General features: G+C 45.4%; 1 protein-coding gene across 1 annotated transcript; it reads right to left on the bottom strand.

The window, feature by feature from the left end:
- Window positions 1–14,184: 14,184 nt before the first annotated feature.
- Window positions 14,185–19,871, bottom strand: FOXI2 (forkhead box I2). The gene is made up of 2 exons (XM_054983930.1): window positions 19,139–19,871; window positions 14,185–14,723 (listed from the first exon to the last, which is right to left on the bottom strand). The coding sequence occupies exons 1-2, from the start codon at window positions 19,869–19,871 to the stop codon at window positions 14,185–14,187; spliced, it is 1,272 nt and encodes a 423-aa protein (XP_054839905.1).
- Window positions 19,872–21,925: the final 2,054 nt, after the last annotated feature.

Genomic DNA, 21,925 nt, shown 5'->3' with positions numbered 1-21,925 from the left:
TCAGTTATACTAGATAATTCACAGAATTTACTCCAAACCAGGGAAGTCTGTCGCAAAAAACAGTCACTGATTCATATAAATACACAATCAAGAATGGAGAGTGCACAATCAGGGGAAAGGTAGTCCATGTGTCCAGAAATGGAATTAATAAGACAAAACTAGCCGACGGGCATCAGCTGTTGTTCTCAATTCCCGTTTCGGTTCTTCTTCTTCCAGGGCTAGTATTCATGGGTGAAGGCTGGTGTATTTTTTCACAGATTCCAGATGCCTCCGATTTCAAAGCAGAAGCAGGCAGTTTGTCTTGCGTCTAATCAGCGTCTTTTCTGAGACCGGGATTAAACAGCTGATGCCCGTCGGCTAGTTTTGTCTTATTAATTCCATTTCTGGACACATGGACTGCCTTTCCCCTGATTGTGCACTCTCCATTCTTGATTGTGTATTTATATGAATCAGTGACTGTTTTTTGCGACAGACTTCCCTGGTTTGGAGTAAATTCTGTGAATTATCTAGTATAACTGAATGAATCTTGCATAGCATCTTGCACAATTTTGCACCTTTGCACTTTAATTAAATAATTCTATATATATTACGATTTTCATTGCTCTCCGGTTTGTGTTTTTTCCAGGCTGAGCATGGGGGCAGGGGGTTCAGCAAGAGAAAAATAAACAAAAATAAGGCCCAAGGTTAGTTGCCTGCACATCAGTTCCAGGATAAAACCCATAAGTGACAATGGGTAGCTCTTGGAACTGTAGAGCTTTTCCAGCAATTCCTAGGCCAGAGCTTTAATTTTATTTATTTTATTCCTGCCACTCAGAGCAGTGGTGGGCAAGAAAGGAAATTACATAGAGAACTACCATAAGCAGGCAAATGGTAAGCCTAGTCACACTAGAAGTTATTTCACTGTGTCACCAGCAATGGCAATTTCCCCCCATCTTCCCCCTGCCAGTCCACCAAGTAAAGTGGTGGCCTCAGGCTTGATTATATCTGAGTTTATAAGCAAAGGATATACGTAAAGCTCTCTCTTCTGGCTTTGAGTCTTTAGAGAAAGCTGTTTAGCCTTTTCTATGCATCTTTACTCAGAGACAGGTTCCCTTTTGTTCAGTGGGGCTTACCCTAAGAGCATAGTCTTACCCTAAGCATAGGTAAGACTGCAGCCTTTGAGCTCAGCAACCCAATTATTGCTCTCTTGAACACTGAAAGTGAAAATTTTATAAATTGGTTAGGATGCTGAATTTGGTTTCCTCACATTTTCAGGGTACTATTACCATTTCTCTTTGGTTACATTTCCAAGGGATACAAGGGATAACTGGGTTAGTCTACTGAAACAAACAAAAAAGGAGTCTTGTAGCACCTTAAAGACTAACAGATTTATTGCAGCACACACTTCCCTGTGGCCTACAGCCCAAGCTGTCAGATACATAAAGTCAGTTTCCAGGTGAGACCAGGTCAGAATGAAAGCTCCTGTTCCGTGGCATATGAAACTATGGTTGACCATTTATTAATATGTTTGCTAAATGTATACACTACCTCTCCAAAGTTCTGCTCAAGACAGCTCAACAAGTGAAAACAATACAAAAAAATTAGAGCGCCAACATAAGGAATTATGAATGATAAAAGAAGCCACAAAACACGTCAGAGGCATAAAAACAGCAGAAAACAAAATTCATCAGCCTAAAATGATATTCATAAAACAGTCTAGAAGCAGACCACAAAACAATGGAACCCTCAGGTGAAAATATCTTCAACTCTTCACATACATTTTTTACTTCAAGGACTTCCCAATTTTATTTATTTTTTAGTTGGTACTTCCCAATTTTAGTATGTATACTTATGTCACAATTGTGTGGTCAAAGGGGAATTAAAATAGTCCTTTTCTTTTAGTTGTCAGGTGGAGTCATAGATAAATTACTGGTTAGGTATATAGAATTAAGAGACTTGTTTTAAACAACCTTTTAGTCATGCTACAGCTGACATGTTGATTGGCATACCAAATTGGCAGATACTGTAAGTCTGAGAGCAGTGAAAATTCAGTTGAAAGGGAGAAGATTCTTCAATTTATGAATTCAGTTTCTAAGGAAAAACTTTTTATTGAAACACACCTTTTTACATGTTCAGCCCCCTCCCCATAAGTAGTAGTTCACTGTCTACTCTATCCCTGAGGCTGGCAGCAAGATTCTTTCATATAGCAGACATTCCCAAAGATAGTAACTTTTTATGGGTACAGTTTGCCAAATTATGCAACTGATACAATTTATGGTTGTTGAGGAGCATTAGGCTCAGCTATCGGGTGTACATATCACCTCCTTTATAGTGGTGTGAAATAAAGTTTTCGTTCTTTGTAGAACAGCAAGACTTTGTCTTAACTGTCACCACAGTCAAAAATGCAATAATTAACTGCCCCCATACCTTGGAAACAACTTGATGTTCACTAGGAGTGCTGAACCAGGCAGGAATTCACATAACTTTTAAGATGATCATGTTATATATTCCACAATTTGACTTGGTTTGAGAACTTTCTGAAAAGAAAAAGTGACATTAGATGGGAATCCCCAAAATGAATAGCCCCAGCTTCTTCCCCTGTGAAGTGTTGAAGTTAAAGGAATTGCTGGGAAAGAGAACATGCTCTGTAAGCTGCCTGGGATTTTGGGTGCTGCACCGCCACACTTTCATAGAATGTAGGGCTTCCTTCATGTGTGGCTTCAAACAAGGCCCAAAGCTCTTTGAGTCTGGTCACCTCAAGTCTCAGAACTGAAGTTGCCTGTGAACAGGGGTGATTAGCATAAATATCTGTACTCTCACAAGAGCTCACAAGAGCATGGCAGAGCACTCACCCACATACCATCTTGCCTACCCTCCATCATGCCTAACCCGGAGGCATAAATGACTGCCTCAGTGGAACATCAGCTTCCAGAAGGCAGACATACTTCTAAAAAAAATTACAATACTACAAACTACATACAAATACTAAACATTACATCTACTTAAATAAAAACCTTCAGCATCAACAGGCCACCACATATGCACACACCTAAATGAAACATGTAAGGGACAGAGGGAAATCATCAAAAGCCCATACATTAGCCATCACTCTTTTCTTAGCAGTATGCATAAATAATACAGCAGCATTCCTCCTACATCCAAGCACAGTAGCTGGAGTTATGGATGAGCAGGAGCTCCATATATCAGCTTTAATCTCAGCACAAGCTGTCAAAACATTGCAGTGCTATATTGGATTACAAAACTAGCCTAGAGTGTAACATTGAGGCACCGGCGAATGTGTCTACTAGATACGGCCCATTTAATGTCTACGAAGGAAGTTTTGCCTAGAGCAGCTGTTTCTCCTTGTCACAGTAGCCATGAGAATCATCCATGTGGATGAGAGTAAGTGGATGCAACAAGTAGGATTTCTTTCTCTAAAGAGAACACCTCGGATTTGAGTAGATATGGTTCTGCTTAAGCAACAGCAGCAGGAGCTATATCCAGTGGTGAAAGCAGGGGGCCTGTCTTGCACTACGCATATCACTACAGACTTCTGAAATGACAGAAAAGGCCTGGGGCACAGACAGATTCATCTTTGCTTAAGCTATTGCTGGTGAGTTAAAATCTCTTTTACAATCCCACCTTATCTTGGAGGAAAATGGCAGCAGTATTTCCCTGCTATTTATCTAGGAAGTGTTTTCCACCTTCCAAACGCCATAGATAATCCTCTCTCCGTAGGACTGCAGATAAAGGAAAGCACACTAATCAAAGATAGATGCACTTGCCTGCTGTTGAACATGAGCTTAATTTTCTCTATGTTCCAAAGAACCAGTTATAAAAAAATGGATAAATCACAAAGATATGAATGGATACATGAAGCTACCTTATACCATGTCAGCCATGGATCTACTACGGTCAATATTATCTACTGCGACTGGCAGCAGAGCTCAGTAGAGATCTTTCACATCACCTACTAACTAATCCTTTTAACTGGAGATGTCAACAACTGAATCTGGGATTTTCTGCATGCAAAGCAGATACCGTATAAGTGAGCCATAGCTCTGTCTCTACTGATTGCATAGATACATCTTACAGTGTAAATGAAACCCAGCGATCAACCTGATCCAAAGTGCTGTAGGAGTTCTTGGACACACACTCCTATGTGTTTAAGGACTTCCCATGCAGTTTAATGTTGGGAGTACATGCACAAAACTTTTTGAAATATTGACCTGAATGGGAAAGTCTTGTTCATAATAGAGGCATGTTAGAGTATCCACAGGGAGTCCCTGGATAGGGACAGTACAATCCATTGAAGTCAAAGGCAATTTCACACACTGTGGAGAGCAAGTCCAAATTCATTATGTAACATAAACTGGAATAACTAGCTTTATTCTCAGTGCTGACAGATCCTGTCATTCTTTAACTGCAGAAATTCATAGTAATTAGTAGACTGTATAATTTCATCATTTCCCATAGAATATCAAAACTATATTAAAGCAGCTGCCATCACCAGAAAATATTGTGCATTTTTATATCTGAGTTAATGTTTGGGAATTTTATTTAGAATGGGTTGGGCCCAAAGGCACCCCGGGGGCCGCTCAGTTTGGCTTGTTTCTGAACCACTGAAGCTTCCTGTTCTGCCCCTGAGAAGCCTAGGCAAGTAGGCCAGATCTGCAGCTACCTATTAGGTAGTCCTTTTATTGAGAGGAAGAGAAGGGGAGAAAGTAGACCTTGAGCCACTCACTGTCTCTCAGCCTTAGGTTTGTTGAGAAGAGTGGGGCCATCTACACCACCCCAAGCTTTTTGGAGGGAGTAGGGGATATAGATTTGAGAGTGGTGCCTGGCAAGGGCAGACTTTGGGGTGAGGAGAGAGCTCAGAAGGCATTGGATGCCATAGAGTCAGTCTGCGTTCAGAAAATGCTCTTTCCTACTGGGGAAATGATCTCTATAGCCTGCAAATCAATTGTAATTAGAGATGGTCATGAATTGAATTACGACCAAAAAACTTCCACGAACTGGTCTACTGGTTCGTTTGGGTTGTAAAGGAGCAGTTTAAAGGGCCATTTCCCCAGGGAAATGGCCATATAAACTTTTCCTGCGGCTTGCGGATCCCCCCCTCTCCCCCTGCTGCCTGCCAGCTGATAGTTTAAAGGGACCTGCCACTTGCAAGGCAGGAAAGGGCCCTTTAAACTGTCAAATGCCCCTTTCCCTGCCACTGCTAAGCAGCTGGAAAGGGGCTTTTACACCCCACGAACTATGAACCGGTTTGTAAACTGGCCCCAGTTCGTGCCAGTTCGTGGTTTGTGAAAATCCATGAACCGCAAACCTCGTGGTTTGTTTTTTTTGTGGTTCGTGCCCATCTTTAATTGTAATTCTGGGAGAACTCCTGCTCCCACCTGGAGATGAGTAACCTTATTCTAAAATGATATATATCTCTCTCTGTGTTCAGATTTGTTTCTACAACATAGGGTTGCCAGCTCCAGGCTCGGAAATTCTTGGAGATTTGGGAGCTAGATCCTGAAGAGGGTGGGATTGGAGGAGGGGAAGGACCTCAGTGGGGTATATTGCTATACAGTACCTTTCAAAGCAGCCATTTTCTCCAGGGCAACTGATCTCTGTCACCTGGAGATCAATTGTAATTCTGAGATCTCCAGTCACCACCTGGAGGTTAGCAACGCTCCTAGAACATGATATAATGTATATAAACATCTACAAAAGAAACTATTATATTTGTTTTATGTTTTTCCCTTTCAAGAAAGAAGATTGATGAAATAATAAAAAGGAATTTCAGATGCAGCTTGACTACTTTTCTAACAGAGAACATTTCATGTTCCAAGTCAAGAAACACAATTCCTGAAAATTATGGTAGCTTGCAGAAAAGAGCTATCCAATATTTATTTAGTATCAGTGGGTATTGATTGCCAGTTAAACACTGCCAGCCCATGTAATTTTGATTTCAAATAGTTGCTGTGAATCTGAAACCTTCAATTAAAGTATTAAATATACTCCCTCTTTGGAACTGTTTCCATCTCGATTGCAATCCAAACAAATCTGCCCTAAGGCTCATCACAGCAAAGACATTCCCCACCAACACCCCAAGGTTAAGTCATTCAAACAGGCCAGGGATACTTTGGCTCAGATGCTTGAGTTAATGCATGCCTTAGGCAGGTGAAGAGCACTGGAGCATTCAGCAGTGAAAAAGTCAAAGTAAAGGTGATAAATTACCCACAAGGGAAACCTAATGCAAGACAAACCTCCTCTACAACCCATCACTGTGGTGGTTGCGTTGTTGTTAACTTGCCACTGGTTCTGATGAAGAACTCCCAAATCTCCATTTCAGTTTGGGGAACTTGCGTCCATTTTTTAATTGCATTGTGACATTCTCTTTTGGAAATGAGTTTCTGTTTTCTCATTGATTTGTTTTTTTTTGCAACAAGTCCTTTTAAGCCAACCTTCTCCACTGCATTGCCCCAAAGCGTCATGCCTAGAGTCTTGCTTCTCAGGGACTGTTTGTGAGCCAGGCCTCTGAGCTGCTTCTGTGTGACTTGCTACACCTGGCATGAGTCCCTCTAGCATGGAGACCCAAGTTCATTGCTGGCAAGCTAACTCCCACTGGAGCTATGCTGACCCAGTGGTCTGTGTAGCTCTGCTTGAGTGGGATGGGTGTTATTAGGCAAATCTTTGTTGCCAGTGTCAAGCAGCAAAAGGTAGGATGATGGCAAGTGAGAGGGAGGCCTTGTGGGCAACACTACCTTCCTTTGGTCCAAAGGCATGAATTGTGTTTAACTGCTATGGCAGCAAACAGCCCTGTGACAGCTTTTTAAAAACCCACTTGTAAAAGAAGACAGCTAACGCACTCAAAGTTTGTGGATTGCTGCTTTTCATCCTGAGTCTAATCATATTTACTCAAGAAGTAAGTCTCAATGAATTCAAAGCACTTCCATTGAAATAAACGAGCACTGGACCACCTCCTTTAAGTTTCCAGAGCATGGTTAATCAGAAAACTGCAATAGATGAATGAATTTGGGCATGTTGCTTCTTGCAGGATTTGTTATCATCTGCCCATGGGAAATAGTTCGTAACAGCCCAGTGCAGGAGAGACAAACTCTAACCTCTGCAGTTACAAAAGACCTGTTTCCATTGGTGGATGTCCTGAAAGGTTCAGTGCATTAATTGGCCTATATTACCTATCCTATGTAGTTTTTTCTGATAAACTGTGCTTAAGAAATTAAAAGGAACTACTGTCTGACATACTTGGCCGCACAACCTGACCAGCCTGTGTAATAAACTTAATGCAGTAAGGGCTTCAACATTAGGGAGTACCAGGACAAGCATGCAAATCTCTTTCAAACTCCCAACCATCTGGCCAACACAAAAGATGTAACATAGTGGGCACTTCTTATTTCTTTTTACTTGCATTTCCCCCTCATGAGTGAAACTACGGGCAAACATACTTCTCCTACACCTTGGTTATACAAGATTAGAAGGACAGTGTGGTGTAGTGATTAGAGTGTCAAACTAAAATCTGGGAAACCCAGGTTCAAGTCCCTGCTCTGCCCTAGAAGCATGCTGGGTGACCTCGAGCCAGTCATGTGCTTTCAGCCTAACCTGCCTCACAGGGCTGTTGTGAGAATAAAATGGAGGAGAGGAGAACCATGTGAGCTGCTTTTGGTCTCCGCTGTGGAGAAAGGCAGGCAGATTAAGTAAATAGATAAAATTCTGTTTTATGCCAGCTTCCTGGGGCTTTAAAGCAACGTTTGCATTGATGTTACTGTATTAACAACCACAATCCAAATGGGAAAAAATCCAAATACTAAAATCACACCATCGAAATAAAAAGATGTCAGCTTGTAAGCATGTATACAAAAGAATAGAAACTTCTTCTAGAGCGATATTTAAAGTGATGAAGTATGAAAACAAGTATAAGAAAAATAGGTATAAGAACAAAACCATCAAAAGTACCATAGATAAATTTATTCAGGCGTTCACTTCCACAGACTAAAGCACTTTATCATCACAGACCTTCAGTGGACAGATGCATTCATACAGACATCCAGAAAAACAGTATGGAAACAGTAAGGCCCCAATGCAAAGGGTAGCAGTACTTCTACCACAAGTTTTAATGAAAAGGAGATAGGCCTATACATTCCCACCCCTCCAGAAATGCCATTGTGGTTCAGACACATTTTCTATCAAGTTTTAGGAATCTGGGTTTTTTTTAGAGAGAGAAAAAACCCCAACCCAACAAACATTTTTTTTTTATTGCTCAGGGTCCCCCGTCCTCATTTTATTCTCTCTCCAACCACTCATGAGGTATGTTGAGCTGAGAGAGGTAACTGGTGCTAAGTTACACAGGGAGATCTTGTTCCTACTTTTCAAACATGTCTAAGGGGCGGCGGGTACATGACCCCAAAGTGGGAGCAAAGGGAGAGATTTTAAGACTTGCCTAAAAGAAAGGCCTATGGGGAGCTGGCCCTGAGCGTCCTCCCTCTGGGGCTCCTCTCCCCTTCTCAGCCACTCTTGCGTAAAACGGGATGAGGGCGTAGTCCGCGGCCCTCTCCAGAAGCAAATGCTCTGTGAGTGCTAGAACAGGGCTCCCAGTGCTGAGGTCAGCAGACCTCCATTCCCTCTCCGGAGGAGCCCTCTCACTCAGCCAGCGCCTATTGTCAGACACCAGCAGCCGAGGGCCTGTTTGTGGCCTCCTTGTCAATTTCACTTTTCTCCAGAGCCCAGATGAGAAGAACGCGTCCCACTGGGCACCAATTAGAAGGTGTTTCGCTTTATTTACTTCCTTTGATTTCCAGACAATGTGGGCTTCATTTTTAAAATAAGAAGTCCTGCTTGTGATCCTTGTTCACCAAGTTCTCTTCCACCGCAACCCCCCTCCTGAAATCCATTGTAGAATCACTCATTAGTACCCCATGGTTCTACAAATCTTTCCCGGATGTTAAATAGAATGGCGCTGTAAGATTGTTAAAAAAAAATCTTTATGGGAAAAAGTGAGCAACTGGAGTCTACTGATTTATTTTAACATTTTACAACTCAGGTTCTTTAATTTCAGTGGAAGTTGCTTCCACATAACTGACTTGGCCATAAAAGCATTTCTTTCACTCTCTGGAAATTCTTGCTTACTCAGAGGAAAAAGCCCTGTTGAACCTGCTAGTGTTAAACCTGTGTATGATTGTGATTATTTTACAACCGTGTAATTTAATTTTATATAGGAATGAAGAAATAATTTACTCAGAAGCAAGGCTTACTTCATGAAAATAGGTTTAGTTTTAATTCTGCCTAGGCGATCAAGGTTAGGTCTTGATCGTACCCCAGCAGTCTGGAAATGGGAATTCAGCATGGGAGTGATTTTCCTTTTACCACCTGCTCCTAAATTCTTCTATGGATATAGAGGCACAGAAATTAAATTCAGTGCCAGGTGTTGTCTGCAATACTCCCCTTCCTTCTGTCTGTAGCTCCGTGTGTATATTTTTGCCTGCTGAGCCTTCTGTAGTAATAATTCCAGAGAAGTCTGGTGGCACATTTTTATTCTAGCCTGAGAGTCTTTCTACAGGAGACATCTGACCTGAAGAACAAGTGTTGGGAGAGGCAATATTAGCCAGGAAGGGTAGTTTAAAAAGACAGAGCTGGTGGCAGGGCAAAGGCTTTACTGTACATTGGAGCTGTGTGAAGGGGCTGTGAAATGTCAGAAGGGAAACTTCAGCCAATTATAACCTCTCCAGGTCCAAGCCCAGCTCTGGAAAGCAGCTCCAGCCTATTTCCATTCCTAGCTGCCCTCTGGTTGCGATCTCACACAAGTTTTAGACTGCAGAGGTGAAACTGACAGAACCTTTGGGGCCATGAAGATGAAATTAACAAACTCTCTGAGGAGCGGATTTCCGCTGGCTCAGTTTTTTAAAACTTGGCTTTAGCTAACATTGTGGGCCAAGCTACAAGTGACGAATGACACTTGAACGGCAAGTGGATCGAGTGGAGAGTAAGTGGCGGGCAAGTGAACAGGGAGGAATACACTTGCCATTGAAGTGTCATTCATCACTTGTAGTTTGGCCCTTAGTCTCCCTGTATTTGACCAACAGGCACTGGGGTGTCTCCTATAGAGTCTCTGACTTTTCAGTGGACTTTATCAGATGTGTGTTGAGGGTCCTTATTAGACAGTCACATAACTGAAAGAGCTGGTGTGTGTCATGTGCCAGGCGATGATTCGCGACAGTTGCATCTGAGGAAATTCACAACTAAAACTTGCGCTAGTCCATCAAAACTTGTACTAGAACAGAAACTAGACTTTTAAGGGGCCACAAGATTCCTGTTAATTTTTGCCACCGACTGGAGGATTCCAGGCTCCAGAAAGTTTATCCTGTACGTTTGTCAATCCTTAAGCTTCTGTAAACCTCATCCCTGTTGAAACTGAGGGTTCCCAGAGAGGGGGCTGCGTGCATTACAAATTGACCCGTCCAGGCCGCTTGCTGATTCAGGACAGGCAGCCCTCCGCCCGTCGGCTCTGGAATCTGCAGGCCAAGCCGCCGACCGCGAAGACGCCGCAGAGGCGCTCCTTGGCCCAGGCCCGGCCGGGCGCCCTCCTCTCCAGGGCAGCCTTAGCTTGAACTTTTGTTCGCCTCCCTTCTCTTTAATTAGGGCCTTTGCTGCCAGCCGCAGTTATGGAACTGACAGGCGACCGAGGGAGCGCGAAGTCCAGGCTTGAGAACGAAGCAAGGAGCGGATTGGGAGCAGCCGGCCAGGCATCTGCGCAGCCAAACCCTTAGGAAGCGCTCGAAACCCGACGGCGGCCTCAGCCGTTCCGGGACGGATTCGTTTCGCTCAGGTCAGCCAATGCCTGTTTGGCGGTCTCTCGGAAATACGCCCCCCCCCCCCCCCGTCCGTCGTTGCGGAGCGAAAGCGCCTCTACCACTTGCTCCGCTATGGATAGCTCCTGCACAGCCGCTTCCAACCTTTGAACAGGCGCGCCCTTAACGGCAGGTAGGCGATGGCCGCGCTGAAGAAAAGGCGCCAGAAAGCGCCTAGTGCTTAGCCTCTGATTGGAATCTGGGAGCCCTGGGTTCAAATCCGCCCTCAGCCATGACAAGAAGTTGGCCAGAGCCCCGCTCAAGACCGGACCTTGCGTGTGGAGCCGCACCTCCCTGCTGAGTTCGGTTCTTCTGCATCAGCAGGTGCCGGGAGGCTTGTGGTGGGGGAGAGTGCCCTTAAGCCATAGCCGATTCGTGGCGACCCCTGCCGACAAGAGGCTAACAGGTGCTTTGCCGCTGCCTGCCTCTGCAGCACAGGTCTTCTGGTTTGGGGGAACGAATTTGCGCAGCAACCAGCCCCGGGTCCTGTTAATAGCTACGGGAAACTAGAAAGAGGCTAACATGTGAACGTTCCCATCGAAATCATCGGGACTTCTCCCGGGACAGCGGTAGTCCTGCGTGCGTTGAGGTTATGCCCCTTATTTGCAGTTAACATGCCTACGTTCGGGCTGGACACCCTGGCCCTAAGCCGCTTCCTCGGAAGTAGGGCTCCAGGCCGGTGGGGGGGGGAGGGAGGGGGCACGTGACCCGTCGCTTCCCCCGCCCCCGCCCGCTTTAGCGTGAGACTCGCTTGCGAGCGCCCGCCAGCCCGGCCTGGCCCGGCCCGGCCCCAGATGCTGCGGCGCGGGCTCGGCCTCTCTATTCCTCGCTCTGTCCCCACCACAAAAGCGGCCCGCATTCAGGAAGCGAGCAATTAAAAGGCTCCCCAGCGGGGCTCCGGATTCATTTGGGACGCTCGATTAAATCCCAGAGGCTGCCTATAAATTCTTCTCCAGCTCCCCGGGCCGACACAAAGATCATCTTTTGTGTGTGCCCGAAGAAAAGAGGGTTGTGTTGACAAACTTGCCGAGGGTGCTCAACACGCGAACCTGCGCGCCGCGGCCGAGTGTGAAACCGGGAGCCCCGTAAACAAGCAAACAAGCGCCGCGGGCGCGCTCGGCACCTCCCGGCCGGGCCCGCCTGGGCGGCGGGAGACCCGAGCGAAGCAGCTGCGCAGCCAAGCGCGCTTCTGGGTGATTCCGACGACGCGTCGTTTGAAAGTAAAGCCCCACTGAAAACCGCTGGGGGGAGGGAGGGAGACACTTCCCAATAAAACCGAGGTTGAAAGCTTGGAATACATGGCATGGAAATCGCTCTTTACTGGCTCCTTCTTCTTGTTAGAGTCTCCCTGCTTCCAGGGAAAGATGCTTCCAAGGAAACGGGCCCTTCCCGGAGTGCGGCTCAGGGCTCCAATTGGAAGCACGCTTTGGACTCCCTTCTGCACCCGCATGTCTGGGAGCACCGGCCCTTGAACACAGGGGAATAGACTCTTGAGTAAACTGGCCAACGACTACAAGATGTACTTGGGAGGAACTGGAACTTTTGTTTGGGATGAAACTGCTTTGTTTTATAATTGAGAGAGAGAGAGAGAGACCTTTTAAATTTTTAATTTAAGAACATATTCTTTTTTTAAAAAATCACAAAGCATTCCTCTCATGCCCAGTCAAAAATCAAATAAGCACTCAGCCATGATTCTTAGACAAAAAGAAATGCTGGGGCTCCTTTAAGGAATAACAGATTTATTGGGCTAGAGCACATTCCATCAGGCACATCTTATATTAGTCTTTAAAGTGCCCAAGACTCCTTTTCGATGTTGCTATCACAGAGTTAACACAGCCACTGATTCTTCCACTTTCCAAAGGACAGAGCAAAACTTGCCCAAGCTCAGCTATGTCTGGAAACTAATACAATAGGCAGAGATACACAGTGACTTTCTTTTAAAATTGACAGATTAGACTCTTGCAACTGCCTAGCACAATGGAAATCAGCAAAAACCATAAAAGGCACCAGTTCAATTGACCCACAGATCTATAAACAAGATGAAAATAGTAATTCTTAGTACAACTTTGTACATTAACTTTTTAAACTGCTGGGTTAACTGTGATTGTTTACCTACAGGAAGAATCAGCAATGTCTGCTAACATGACACAGTCCCATTAAATGTACATTTTCAGTTCCCTCCTTTCTCAATTCTCTGATCAGCCACTTAGGGTGTTTTGGGTTTTTTTGTAATGGCAGATGAAGAAACCAAACTGAGATGACACCATGTGCCTTGGGTGCCTTTAGTCCTAATCCCGGGTGTGGATAAATACATGGTGGTAATTTTGCACATGGGCCACGGATTCCCCTGCTACCTTTCAGGATACTTCTTGGCATCAATTGAGGTTCTTGAGTTTTAAATATTAATGAGGCCTGAAAAAATAACTATACCCCTTCTCAATTCATAAACACAATAGTTGAGTAGCAAGTTAAAATGTAAAACAAATTAATTTTATTTGCATTTTTATTTGTTTATTGCATAGATCAGTAATACGGCAGCAATGTGTGCTCTGAATTTAAAACTCTAAAATGTCTCCAAGATTCTCCAAAACTTCTGTGAGAGACATACAGCTATTATACACACATTCCAAAAACACTCCTATTTTGTGGATTAGTGCATTTTGTTAAAAGCTACAGAATCTAAGGCCATAAATACATAGTAATCAAGACTGTAAACAGAGCTAGTGAGTGAAGTGGTGTGGTCGAGTGTCCTTAACCACAATCAGAATGATTCCAACCGCCCCTGAGGATTAACCTTAGCACAGTCCCTAGAAAGTGTGCCACTTAAGTCAAAGGGACCTTCAATCAGAAATATATAAGATATATCAGATAACTAGAGTGTTATCCCCTGGTTCAAAGTACATTTCGTCAACATATATTTGTTTGATTTAATATGTAGTAAAGCTGTTGTTGTAAGGCACAGAAGCACATTGTTCTACTACAGAAAGAACCCAATTTTGGTGCTGGAGGTGGAAAATCAAAATGGTACCATTTCTTATTAGCATATAGTATAATTCTCTGGGAATTTCTCATGTAGCTGCTCTAGGGGACAACTACTATGTTTGATGTAGAGATCCTGTCCCTCTCAGTGTGGCATGTGCAATGAACTGAGTCCTCTGGGTTATATCAGATCTGTCTGTCTCCCCCTCTGCCACCCTTAATGGCATCCAGTTCTACTGCTGAAGTTCTCCACCTTTGTCAATGGAACACAGCATATTGTACCACAGCCTATTGAACATAAGGCAAAATGTCTAGGCACTCACTAAAAGCTGCTTGAAGGCTGTCTACTTCAAATCAAGGTTATTCCATAGTTCCTTTAAACTTCTGCCCCTTCTTTGTTGTATATCAGATTGTTCACACTGAAGGTGCTCAGGACAGGGGTACTAAGCCAACTTGTTTGACTACCAGCACCTGCATAGTAATTCACTCTGGAGTGGTTCTGAGAACTGAGTTCGAATCCAGAAGTGCTAGAGGCAGAGCAAGAACTCAGGCTGTGTCCATTCTGCCTCCCATGTGGAAATTCAGCCCCCAGCTGCCTGGTGAAGCCATTTCTGCTATGGGCTGTGGCATTCATGGTTGAGATGAAGGAAGAGAAACAACTGCCGGAATCCAGGCTGGAGGGTTTACAGTCATTCACAGAACTCAGTGAACATGGTAGCTGAGAAGAGTCCAAGCTGATCAAGGTGGGAGTTTCCAGAGCTTGCTGGCTGTTGCAACTGCTGCTTTTGTCCTCAGGTTTGTTGGAGGCTCCGAAACTGTTAGTTGGATCAGCCCTTCTCTTTCTCTTCCTCCTGAAATTGCCGTTGTCAAACATCTTCTCACAGTTTGGATCCAAGGTCCAGTAATTGCCTTTACCTGTGAATGAATCCAGGGCATGTGGATTTAGCAGTGGCAGATAGAAAATCCTGAAAGTGGGACATTTCTGGATAAGCTGGCAATAGGCCAAATGGGTCAAAAGAGAGAGCCAACAGATGGAGAGGCATTGGCACAAATTTCATGGCCCTCAAGCAATTGAGTATCATTGAGCATCAAAATGATTTTCCCATAATATTTTTAGGGAAAGGGGGCCAAGGTGCCATTCTCAAACGTCAACTTATTTGCCAAAACAATAACTAGAGCAGACACCATCTAGAGAAAATAACGGACTTCAGTACAGTTCAGTGATACACTCCGGAATATGTGATAGGGAAATAGAATATACATTTACTTACAAATAAGTTTTCCAGAAATCAGTGAGATTTTACTTCCAGGTAAATATGTTTAGTGAATAAACCTTTGTGACTTGGGCTCATTGTTGCAGGCATCGTTGCCCACAATTAATGCCAGAAGATAATTAAATGCTAGCCTATCTGTAGCAAAAATAAACAGGAGTTTTGAAGCATCTCAAAGATGAACAAGAATAAAATTTTAACATGCGCTTTCAAGGACTAGAGATCCTGCTTTGTCAGACATATCTTTCACACATGAAAACGTTATATATAAATTTTTGAGGGAAAAATATAAACAGCAGGGTCAAAAGACTATGAACACCACGTAATCAAGAAAAGAACAGACAGAGACCATTCACAAAAACAGCAATTGACAATCTGTCTTCAGTTTGCATCTCAGCAAGGCTTAAAGAAAGGACTTTTGGAGGCCATTAATTCATAGGGTTGTCATAATTTGGAAGCAGCACATAACATATACACATTTTATCAAAACTAACCGTCTATGTACTTTTCTTGATTAAGTTACTTAACATCTGTAACGGCTGAGGAGTCCTAGGTTTAATCTTCTCTCATATTTCCATATTTAATTGGATTGGTTGTCCTTCCCTATTCTGATTATTCAAGGTGGATTCCAACAATATTTGCCTTAAGACAAGCAAAACTTTTAAACTGATTTTGCCAAAAATAGAACCCATTTGTCCATGATGTTTATACAATGATCCTAAGCCATTGGTAGGAAGCTTCACTAATTATTAGTGTGACTTCCAAGCAAGCTTCAGGTCCAGTAGCACCTTAAAGACCAAGTAGATTTCCAGGGAATGAGCTTTCAAGAGTCAAAGCAACCTTCATCAGGCCAACATGGCTAATCTATTGTCGAAGGCTTTCACGGCTGGAGAACGATGGTTGTTGTGGGTTTTCCGGGCTGTATTGCCGTGGTCTTGGCATTGTAGTTCCTGACGTTTCGCCAGCAGCTGTGGCTGGCATCTTCAGAGGTGTAGCACCAAAAGACAGAAAACCCACAACAACCATGGCTAATCTAGTTGGTCTATAAGGCGCTACTGGACCCAAATTTTGCTCTTTATTACATACACCACTACCTACCCGAAATTACTTCCAAGCAATACATTTAGGATTGAAATGGCAGAAAGTGTCATCTTTAATAAACATTTTCAAAATGTAATATGCCGTACCTATGGAAATCATTTGAGAATCAATTCCAAAGCAAAATGGGAAACAAAAACACTTGAATTGATTGACAAATATGATGTGATGATGTGATGTGTTCTGCTAGTTTGTTGTTGAGGCTACTATCAAGAATACTCCCAATACATTACTACAGTGGCAGGGTTTGGTGTAAATTTTACTCTTGATAGTTTTAAGGTCCCAGCGAAAGCCATGATGCAAAAGAAATGCAGGAAGGATAAATAACACATACCAATAAAGCATTTAGTGCTTTCCCCCTATCTGTAGTTCAATTCATATGTAAAGGTCATATTGATTGGCATGCACATTCAGTCTAGAAATAGGCAAAAACCTCTACTTGCTTCTCAAACAGGCAAATCAGAGTGCAAGTCACAGTGCACACAAATCAGTGTTTACTATGGAAGTTACTGTGGGGATAGGCTGTTATTTCAAGAGTGAAATGGCAAAATTATGGACTGTAACCTTGCACCTGTTGACACAGATGTCAATGGGAACTGAATGACAACTGCTGATTTGGAAGGAAATGTTCTTGATTTTTGGTCCTGCTACGCTCCTCCATGCAGTTGTGAATGTGGGCATGTAAATCAGTGGAGAAAAATAGGGCTGCAAGACACTAGGCTAGCCCGATCTCATCAGATCATGGCTTCTAAGCAGGGCCAACCCTGGTTAGTTCTTGGGCTGGAAACTACCAAGGAAGTCCAGAATTTCTGTGCAGAGGCAGGCACTGGCACACCACCTTTGCTTATCACTTGCTCTGAAAACCCAATGGGAGTCATCATGAGTTTGTTGCAACTTGATGGCACTTTACACATCTCAGTGATGGGGGAGGAGGGGGGGGGGTTGCACAGTTTCTGACCTGGATTTCACTAAACTTTCTTTCTGTTCACATACAGTTCTGCATGGAGGCATTCAGCATGTGCCTGATTTGCATGTCAGCATGTTAAACACCCCAGCTGTATATTACTTATATATTATCTATTTGTTTCATGCATGATCCTGCTGTTACTGTTTCTATAATTCTGTTTTCTGCATTGCTTGACCATTTTTTTCTGTGCTATTTTAATTTCTGCTATCCTAATCCTCTTGCATTGCATGCTATGACACTGTTTTACACCTTGAGTCTCAGTGAGAGAGGTGGGCCGTTTCCACACACATTGAATAATGCACTTTCAATGCACTTTAGTTATCCTTTAGAAGTGGATTTTTTGTTCCACACATGGAAAATCTGTTACAAATGTGCACTAAAGCGTATTGAAAGTGGATTATTTAATATGTGTGGAAACGGCCGTGGACTCTGAAGGAAATAAATGAACACCCCAGTTCTAAGCACACTACTGGATTTCAATGGGACTGACTTCGGAACAAGGCCTTTAAGGTCAGCATACAGAATGCAGAAAAGTTCTGTGCCCCTTTGGATAAGGGTTGTTCTACCACTCCCCCCCCCACTAACAGGCTCCAAGAGGGGGAGGCCAGTTCAAGAAGTATGACTAGTGGTTAGCAAGTTGGACTTGGACTGGGGGGGCCTGGGGGAGGGCAAATCCCCACTCAGCCATGACACTCACTGGATGACCTTGGCCACTCTTTTGTCGTGTTACCTGCCTCGCAGGGTTTGAAGAAAAAAAGGGGGGGGGCTTTATTTAGCATTCCTCAGAGGAATGGGAGGATAAAACTGTGATTTATTGACAGGCTTATGGGTGAAGTAGTCCTCATTAGCGACTAATAATACAGAAGCAGCAGGTGGTAATTATTACGGATCAGCTAACAGGAGGGATTAGGGTTGCTACATGCCCAATACCTTTGTGCTTTGCATGAATTAATCCAGCACATACATGGCCAGCCACCCACCCTCATTCTCTAAACACCACTTCTCTTTAGGGCTCCCTTCACATTTTAAGCCTTTTCAATCTACCTTTCTTGTGAATATAACCAGACAGCAAAAACATGTTAAGGGGTAATGAACCTGTGTTAAGCATACACCTCACGAAGAGTACAGAAATCTATCATCCTGTTTACTCAAGGGAAAAGAAATGAAATATATACTGTACTGATAGTTACAGGTGGGTAGCCCTGTTGGTCTGCTGTAGAACAGCAAGATTCAAATCCAGCAGCACCTCCGAGAGCAACTAGATTTCCAGGGTATGAGCTTTCAAGAGTCAAAGCTCTCTTCTTCAGATACTCTGGAAATCTAGTTGGTCTTTAAGATGCAACTGGACCCCAGTCTTGCTCGTCTACAGGACAAAGTAATCAATCCGCTTCAGTTACCTGGAGCCTGCCCTCCACCCATTTACATTACTCTTTGGGACTACTCCCCCCCCTGCCCCCTTTCTATCCCCTCTAGTTATTCCCTCCAATTTCCCTCCAAGGTTGCCCTGAAAGGAACCACTTCCCCACTTTGGGCTGCCAACTGATTCTGAAGGGCCCTAGATCCAGAGGATTTAGCCGTGTTAGTCTGTAGTTGCAAAACAGTAAAAAGTCCAGTAGCACTTTTAAGACTAACCAACTTTATTGAGGCATAAACTTTGGAGAACCACTGCTCTCCTGCATCTGACGAAGAGAGCTGTGTTTCTCGAAAGCTTATGCCTCAGTAACGCTGGTTAGTCTTAACGGTGCTACGGGACTCTTTACTCTTCTGAAGGGCCCTAGTGACCCTGCCTCGCCCGGCAAAGCGCCGCAGCGTCCCCGGAGTCAAGAGGGCTCAAGGTCGAAGAGCCCAAGCCTCCCTCCGTCTGGCCAAGCGGGCCCCGGCAGCGCAGTTCCTTAGCCCGTAGGGCGGCCGGAGGCTGCTGCCCTTTGACGGCCATGCTGTGCCGCTCAGCTGGGAGCCAGCGGGCGCCGGGGCTGGGGCAGCGGAGCCCTTACCGGGGTCGTCCTCCTGGCGGGCCACCTTCCTGAAGCAGTCGTTGAGCGAGAGGTTGTGGCGGATGGAGTTCTGCCAGCCGGCCTTGCTCCTCTTGTAGAAGGGGAAGTTGCCGGCCACGTACTGGTAGATCTGGCTGAGGGTCAGCTTCTTGCCCGGCGCGCTCTGCAGGGCCATGGCGATCAGCGCCGAGTACGAGTAGGGCGGCCGCACCAGCTTGAGGAACTCCTGCTGGCCGGCCAGCGAGAGCCAGCCCAGCTCCGGAGCCGCGGACGGGCCGCTCAGCAGCGGACGGGCGCCGGCCCCGTAGGGCGCCGAGGCGGGCAGGAAGGGGGCGGCGGCGGCGGCGGGGCTGGCCAGGTAAGGGGCCGGCGGGACGGCCGAGCTGTTGAGCCACAGGTAAGGGCTGCCGCCCGCCTCGGCCAGGCCGTAGCCGCCGGCGGGCGGCGGGAAGAGGCCGCGGGCGTCGCCATAGACGGCGGCCACGTCCAGCAGGTCGGGCGCGCCGGCGGGCTGCGGCGCCTGGCCCGCGCTCATCCTGGGCAGCCGGCGCGGACGGGCAGGCGAGGCACCAGGGCGCCGGGCAGCGCCGCCCACTCGCCGGCCCTCGCCTCTGCCCGGACTGCCCCGCAGCCTCTCGGCCGCCTTTTGCCCACCTCGAGCCGCGGGAGGGGCGGGAGGGGGAGGCGGGTCGAAGTCCCCGAGAGCCGGTCTGGGAGGACCCTCGCCAGGCATCCCCCGTTGTCACTTTGGGGGTCATCTCGCTAACGGCAGGAAGGAGAAGGTTGTCCCCCAGCACCGGCAATTCACAGATAGACTGTTACTGGACGTGGAGTGTTCAGCTGACTGCCGTGGCCTTCCTCACCTGGTGCGGTAGTAGATCCAAGCCAGTGCTCGATGGCGCGAAGTACTTTCTTCCCTTTCCCTGATCCTTTCTCACGTCAGCTCCCCTCCATGAGGGAGGATGAGTGTGAGAGAGAGAAAAATCTCTATTCGCCTCTCAGGGTGTCTCTTAAAGGCAAACAAAAAGGAAGTTATCAAGATCACGATCCTAAGCATACATAATAGGAGGAACGTTTGGCTGAAGTCAATAGGCCTAAGTAAACATGCTTAGAACTTGGCATGGGTGTATTCAGTAAATAATGCCTGTGTCTTTTTTCTGACAGGGTTCCTGTATTTCGGCAGCAGTAAGAGAAGCAGCAATTCAGCAAGCGATGCTTATCCCCTCTTTATCACCATGCTCAGAAAGTTTTATCTGGTAATATCTTTCTGGCACACTTGCAATCCCCAAAACACAATACCTTCAAGTGCTTTCACATGGTTTATTTGCCCCAGATCTGCATTCTGTCTATAAAAATCTGTTTGACAGGTCCTCTGAACTCCCAGCTTTCTTTCTTCTTTTTTAAAAAAGTAAGCCTCTAGCCTTTTTTTTTTTGCAGAGATATAAGGGGAAATGCATATCTCTGTGCCAAAAGAGGCTAGAGGCTTTTTAATATGAAAGTTGGGAGTTTAGAGAACCTGATATACAGATTGTTACAGCAATATAATATTCAATTTCTGCTGTTTTTTAAAACCCCTGAAAACAGCTAATGTGTGTGGGAGGTGGTGGCCTGCACTGTACTGGCAGCTGCAGCAGCAACAAGGAAACTGCACAAGCTACCCCATCTAGAAATCACCTTCCTAGGCTGGTCATTCCTCAAGTGTCCTTCCTCCTTTCACTTTGGTCACTGTGCAGCCTTTGACAATATCCTTCACCCACACCTCACAGTAGATATTTCAACCAAATGAGCAGGTCTAATCTAGCAGCAGGATTTTAATGTCAGGCTTCCCTTCTGAATACATGAACTATAAAGAAAAGACAGAGTGGTGCCTTTCAGCCAGGGCGCAGTGCATAGTCCTCACTGTGACACAATCACAGCTTGATCTCAGCCCTCTAAAAAGAGCAGAGGGCCCCCTGTATCTGAGACCGCGCTGTTTAAAAAGGGGGGATGAGATGCACCAGAAGTGAAAGTCCATTGCAAGCTTCCAAAGGAGACTAGCTGAAGTCATTTGGTATTGATGAAAACTGATTCTGCATGTTGTCAGAGGCACATTATTTCCTACACCATAGGGAAATGGACAGGATTAAGGCCAAAAATAGTTCCAGTAGCGAGCACCTGCAGAAGTTAAAAGTAGCAATTTCCAGCCTGATTGCTCTGGGCCCCGTGGGATTCTTGGATGTGTTTCCTGGCTTCTGGTTGCGTCCCCACTGTTCACCTCAATAGGTGGGAAGTGAGGCAAAATAATGGGCAGCCAGCTCTGCCAGACCCTGGCGTGTACTATGCTGAAGCTGTTTGGGGGGCTAGGCAGAGCTTGTGGGGGGTGGAAGAGGGGTGTAGTAACTTTCTGGCATCATTAGATGCCCATCTCCCTTTGTACTGTTATATCTGCTGTCTGGTGCCTCTTTCTTCTCTTCTCTTACTCTCCCTCTCTGCCACCTTAGCCTAGTGATACCATTTCGCTCGATCTGCCAGCTTTCTCACTTTGCCCCATGCCTTGGTGGGACGGCATCAGTGCCCTCCTCAATTCATTGTTATGTCCTCCTCACCTCACAGAATGGCGGGGGGGGGGGCAGAGGTTCAGGACTTAAGTGGAAAGGAGCAGGCATTTCTTTTGTCTCTGTGTGACCTCTGCAGCCCAACTGGCTGAAGAATCACTCCTGCCAGCCCCACTGCCCAAAGTTCTGTGGGATCCCCATAGGGAAAGTCCAAGTAATTGTTGGCATCTTTATTATTGCTGTTTTCTACCCC

The sequence above is a fragment of the Eublepharis macularius genome, chromosome 6 (assembly GCF_028583425.1).
Source record: "Eublepharis macularius isolate TG4126 chromosome 6, MPM_Emac_v1.0, whole genome shotgun sequence".
Lineage (NCBI taxonomy): Eukaryota > Metazoa > Chordata > Lepidosauria > Squamata > Eublepharidae > Eublepharis > Eublepharis macularius.
This window is presented reverse-complemented; position numbering and strand designations above follow the sequence as displayed.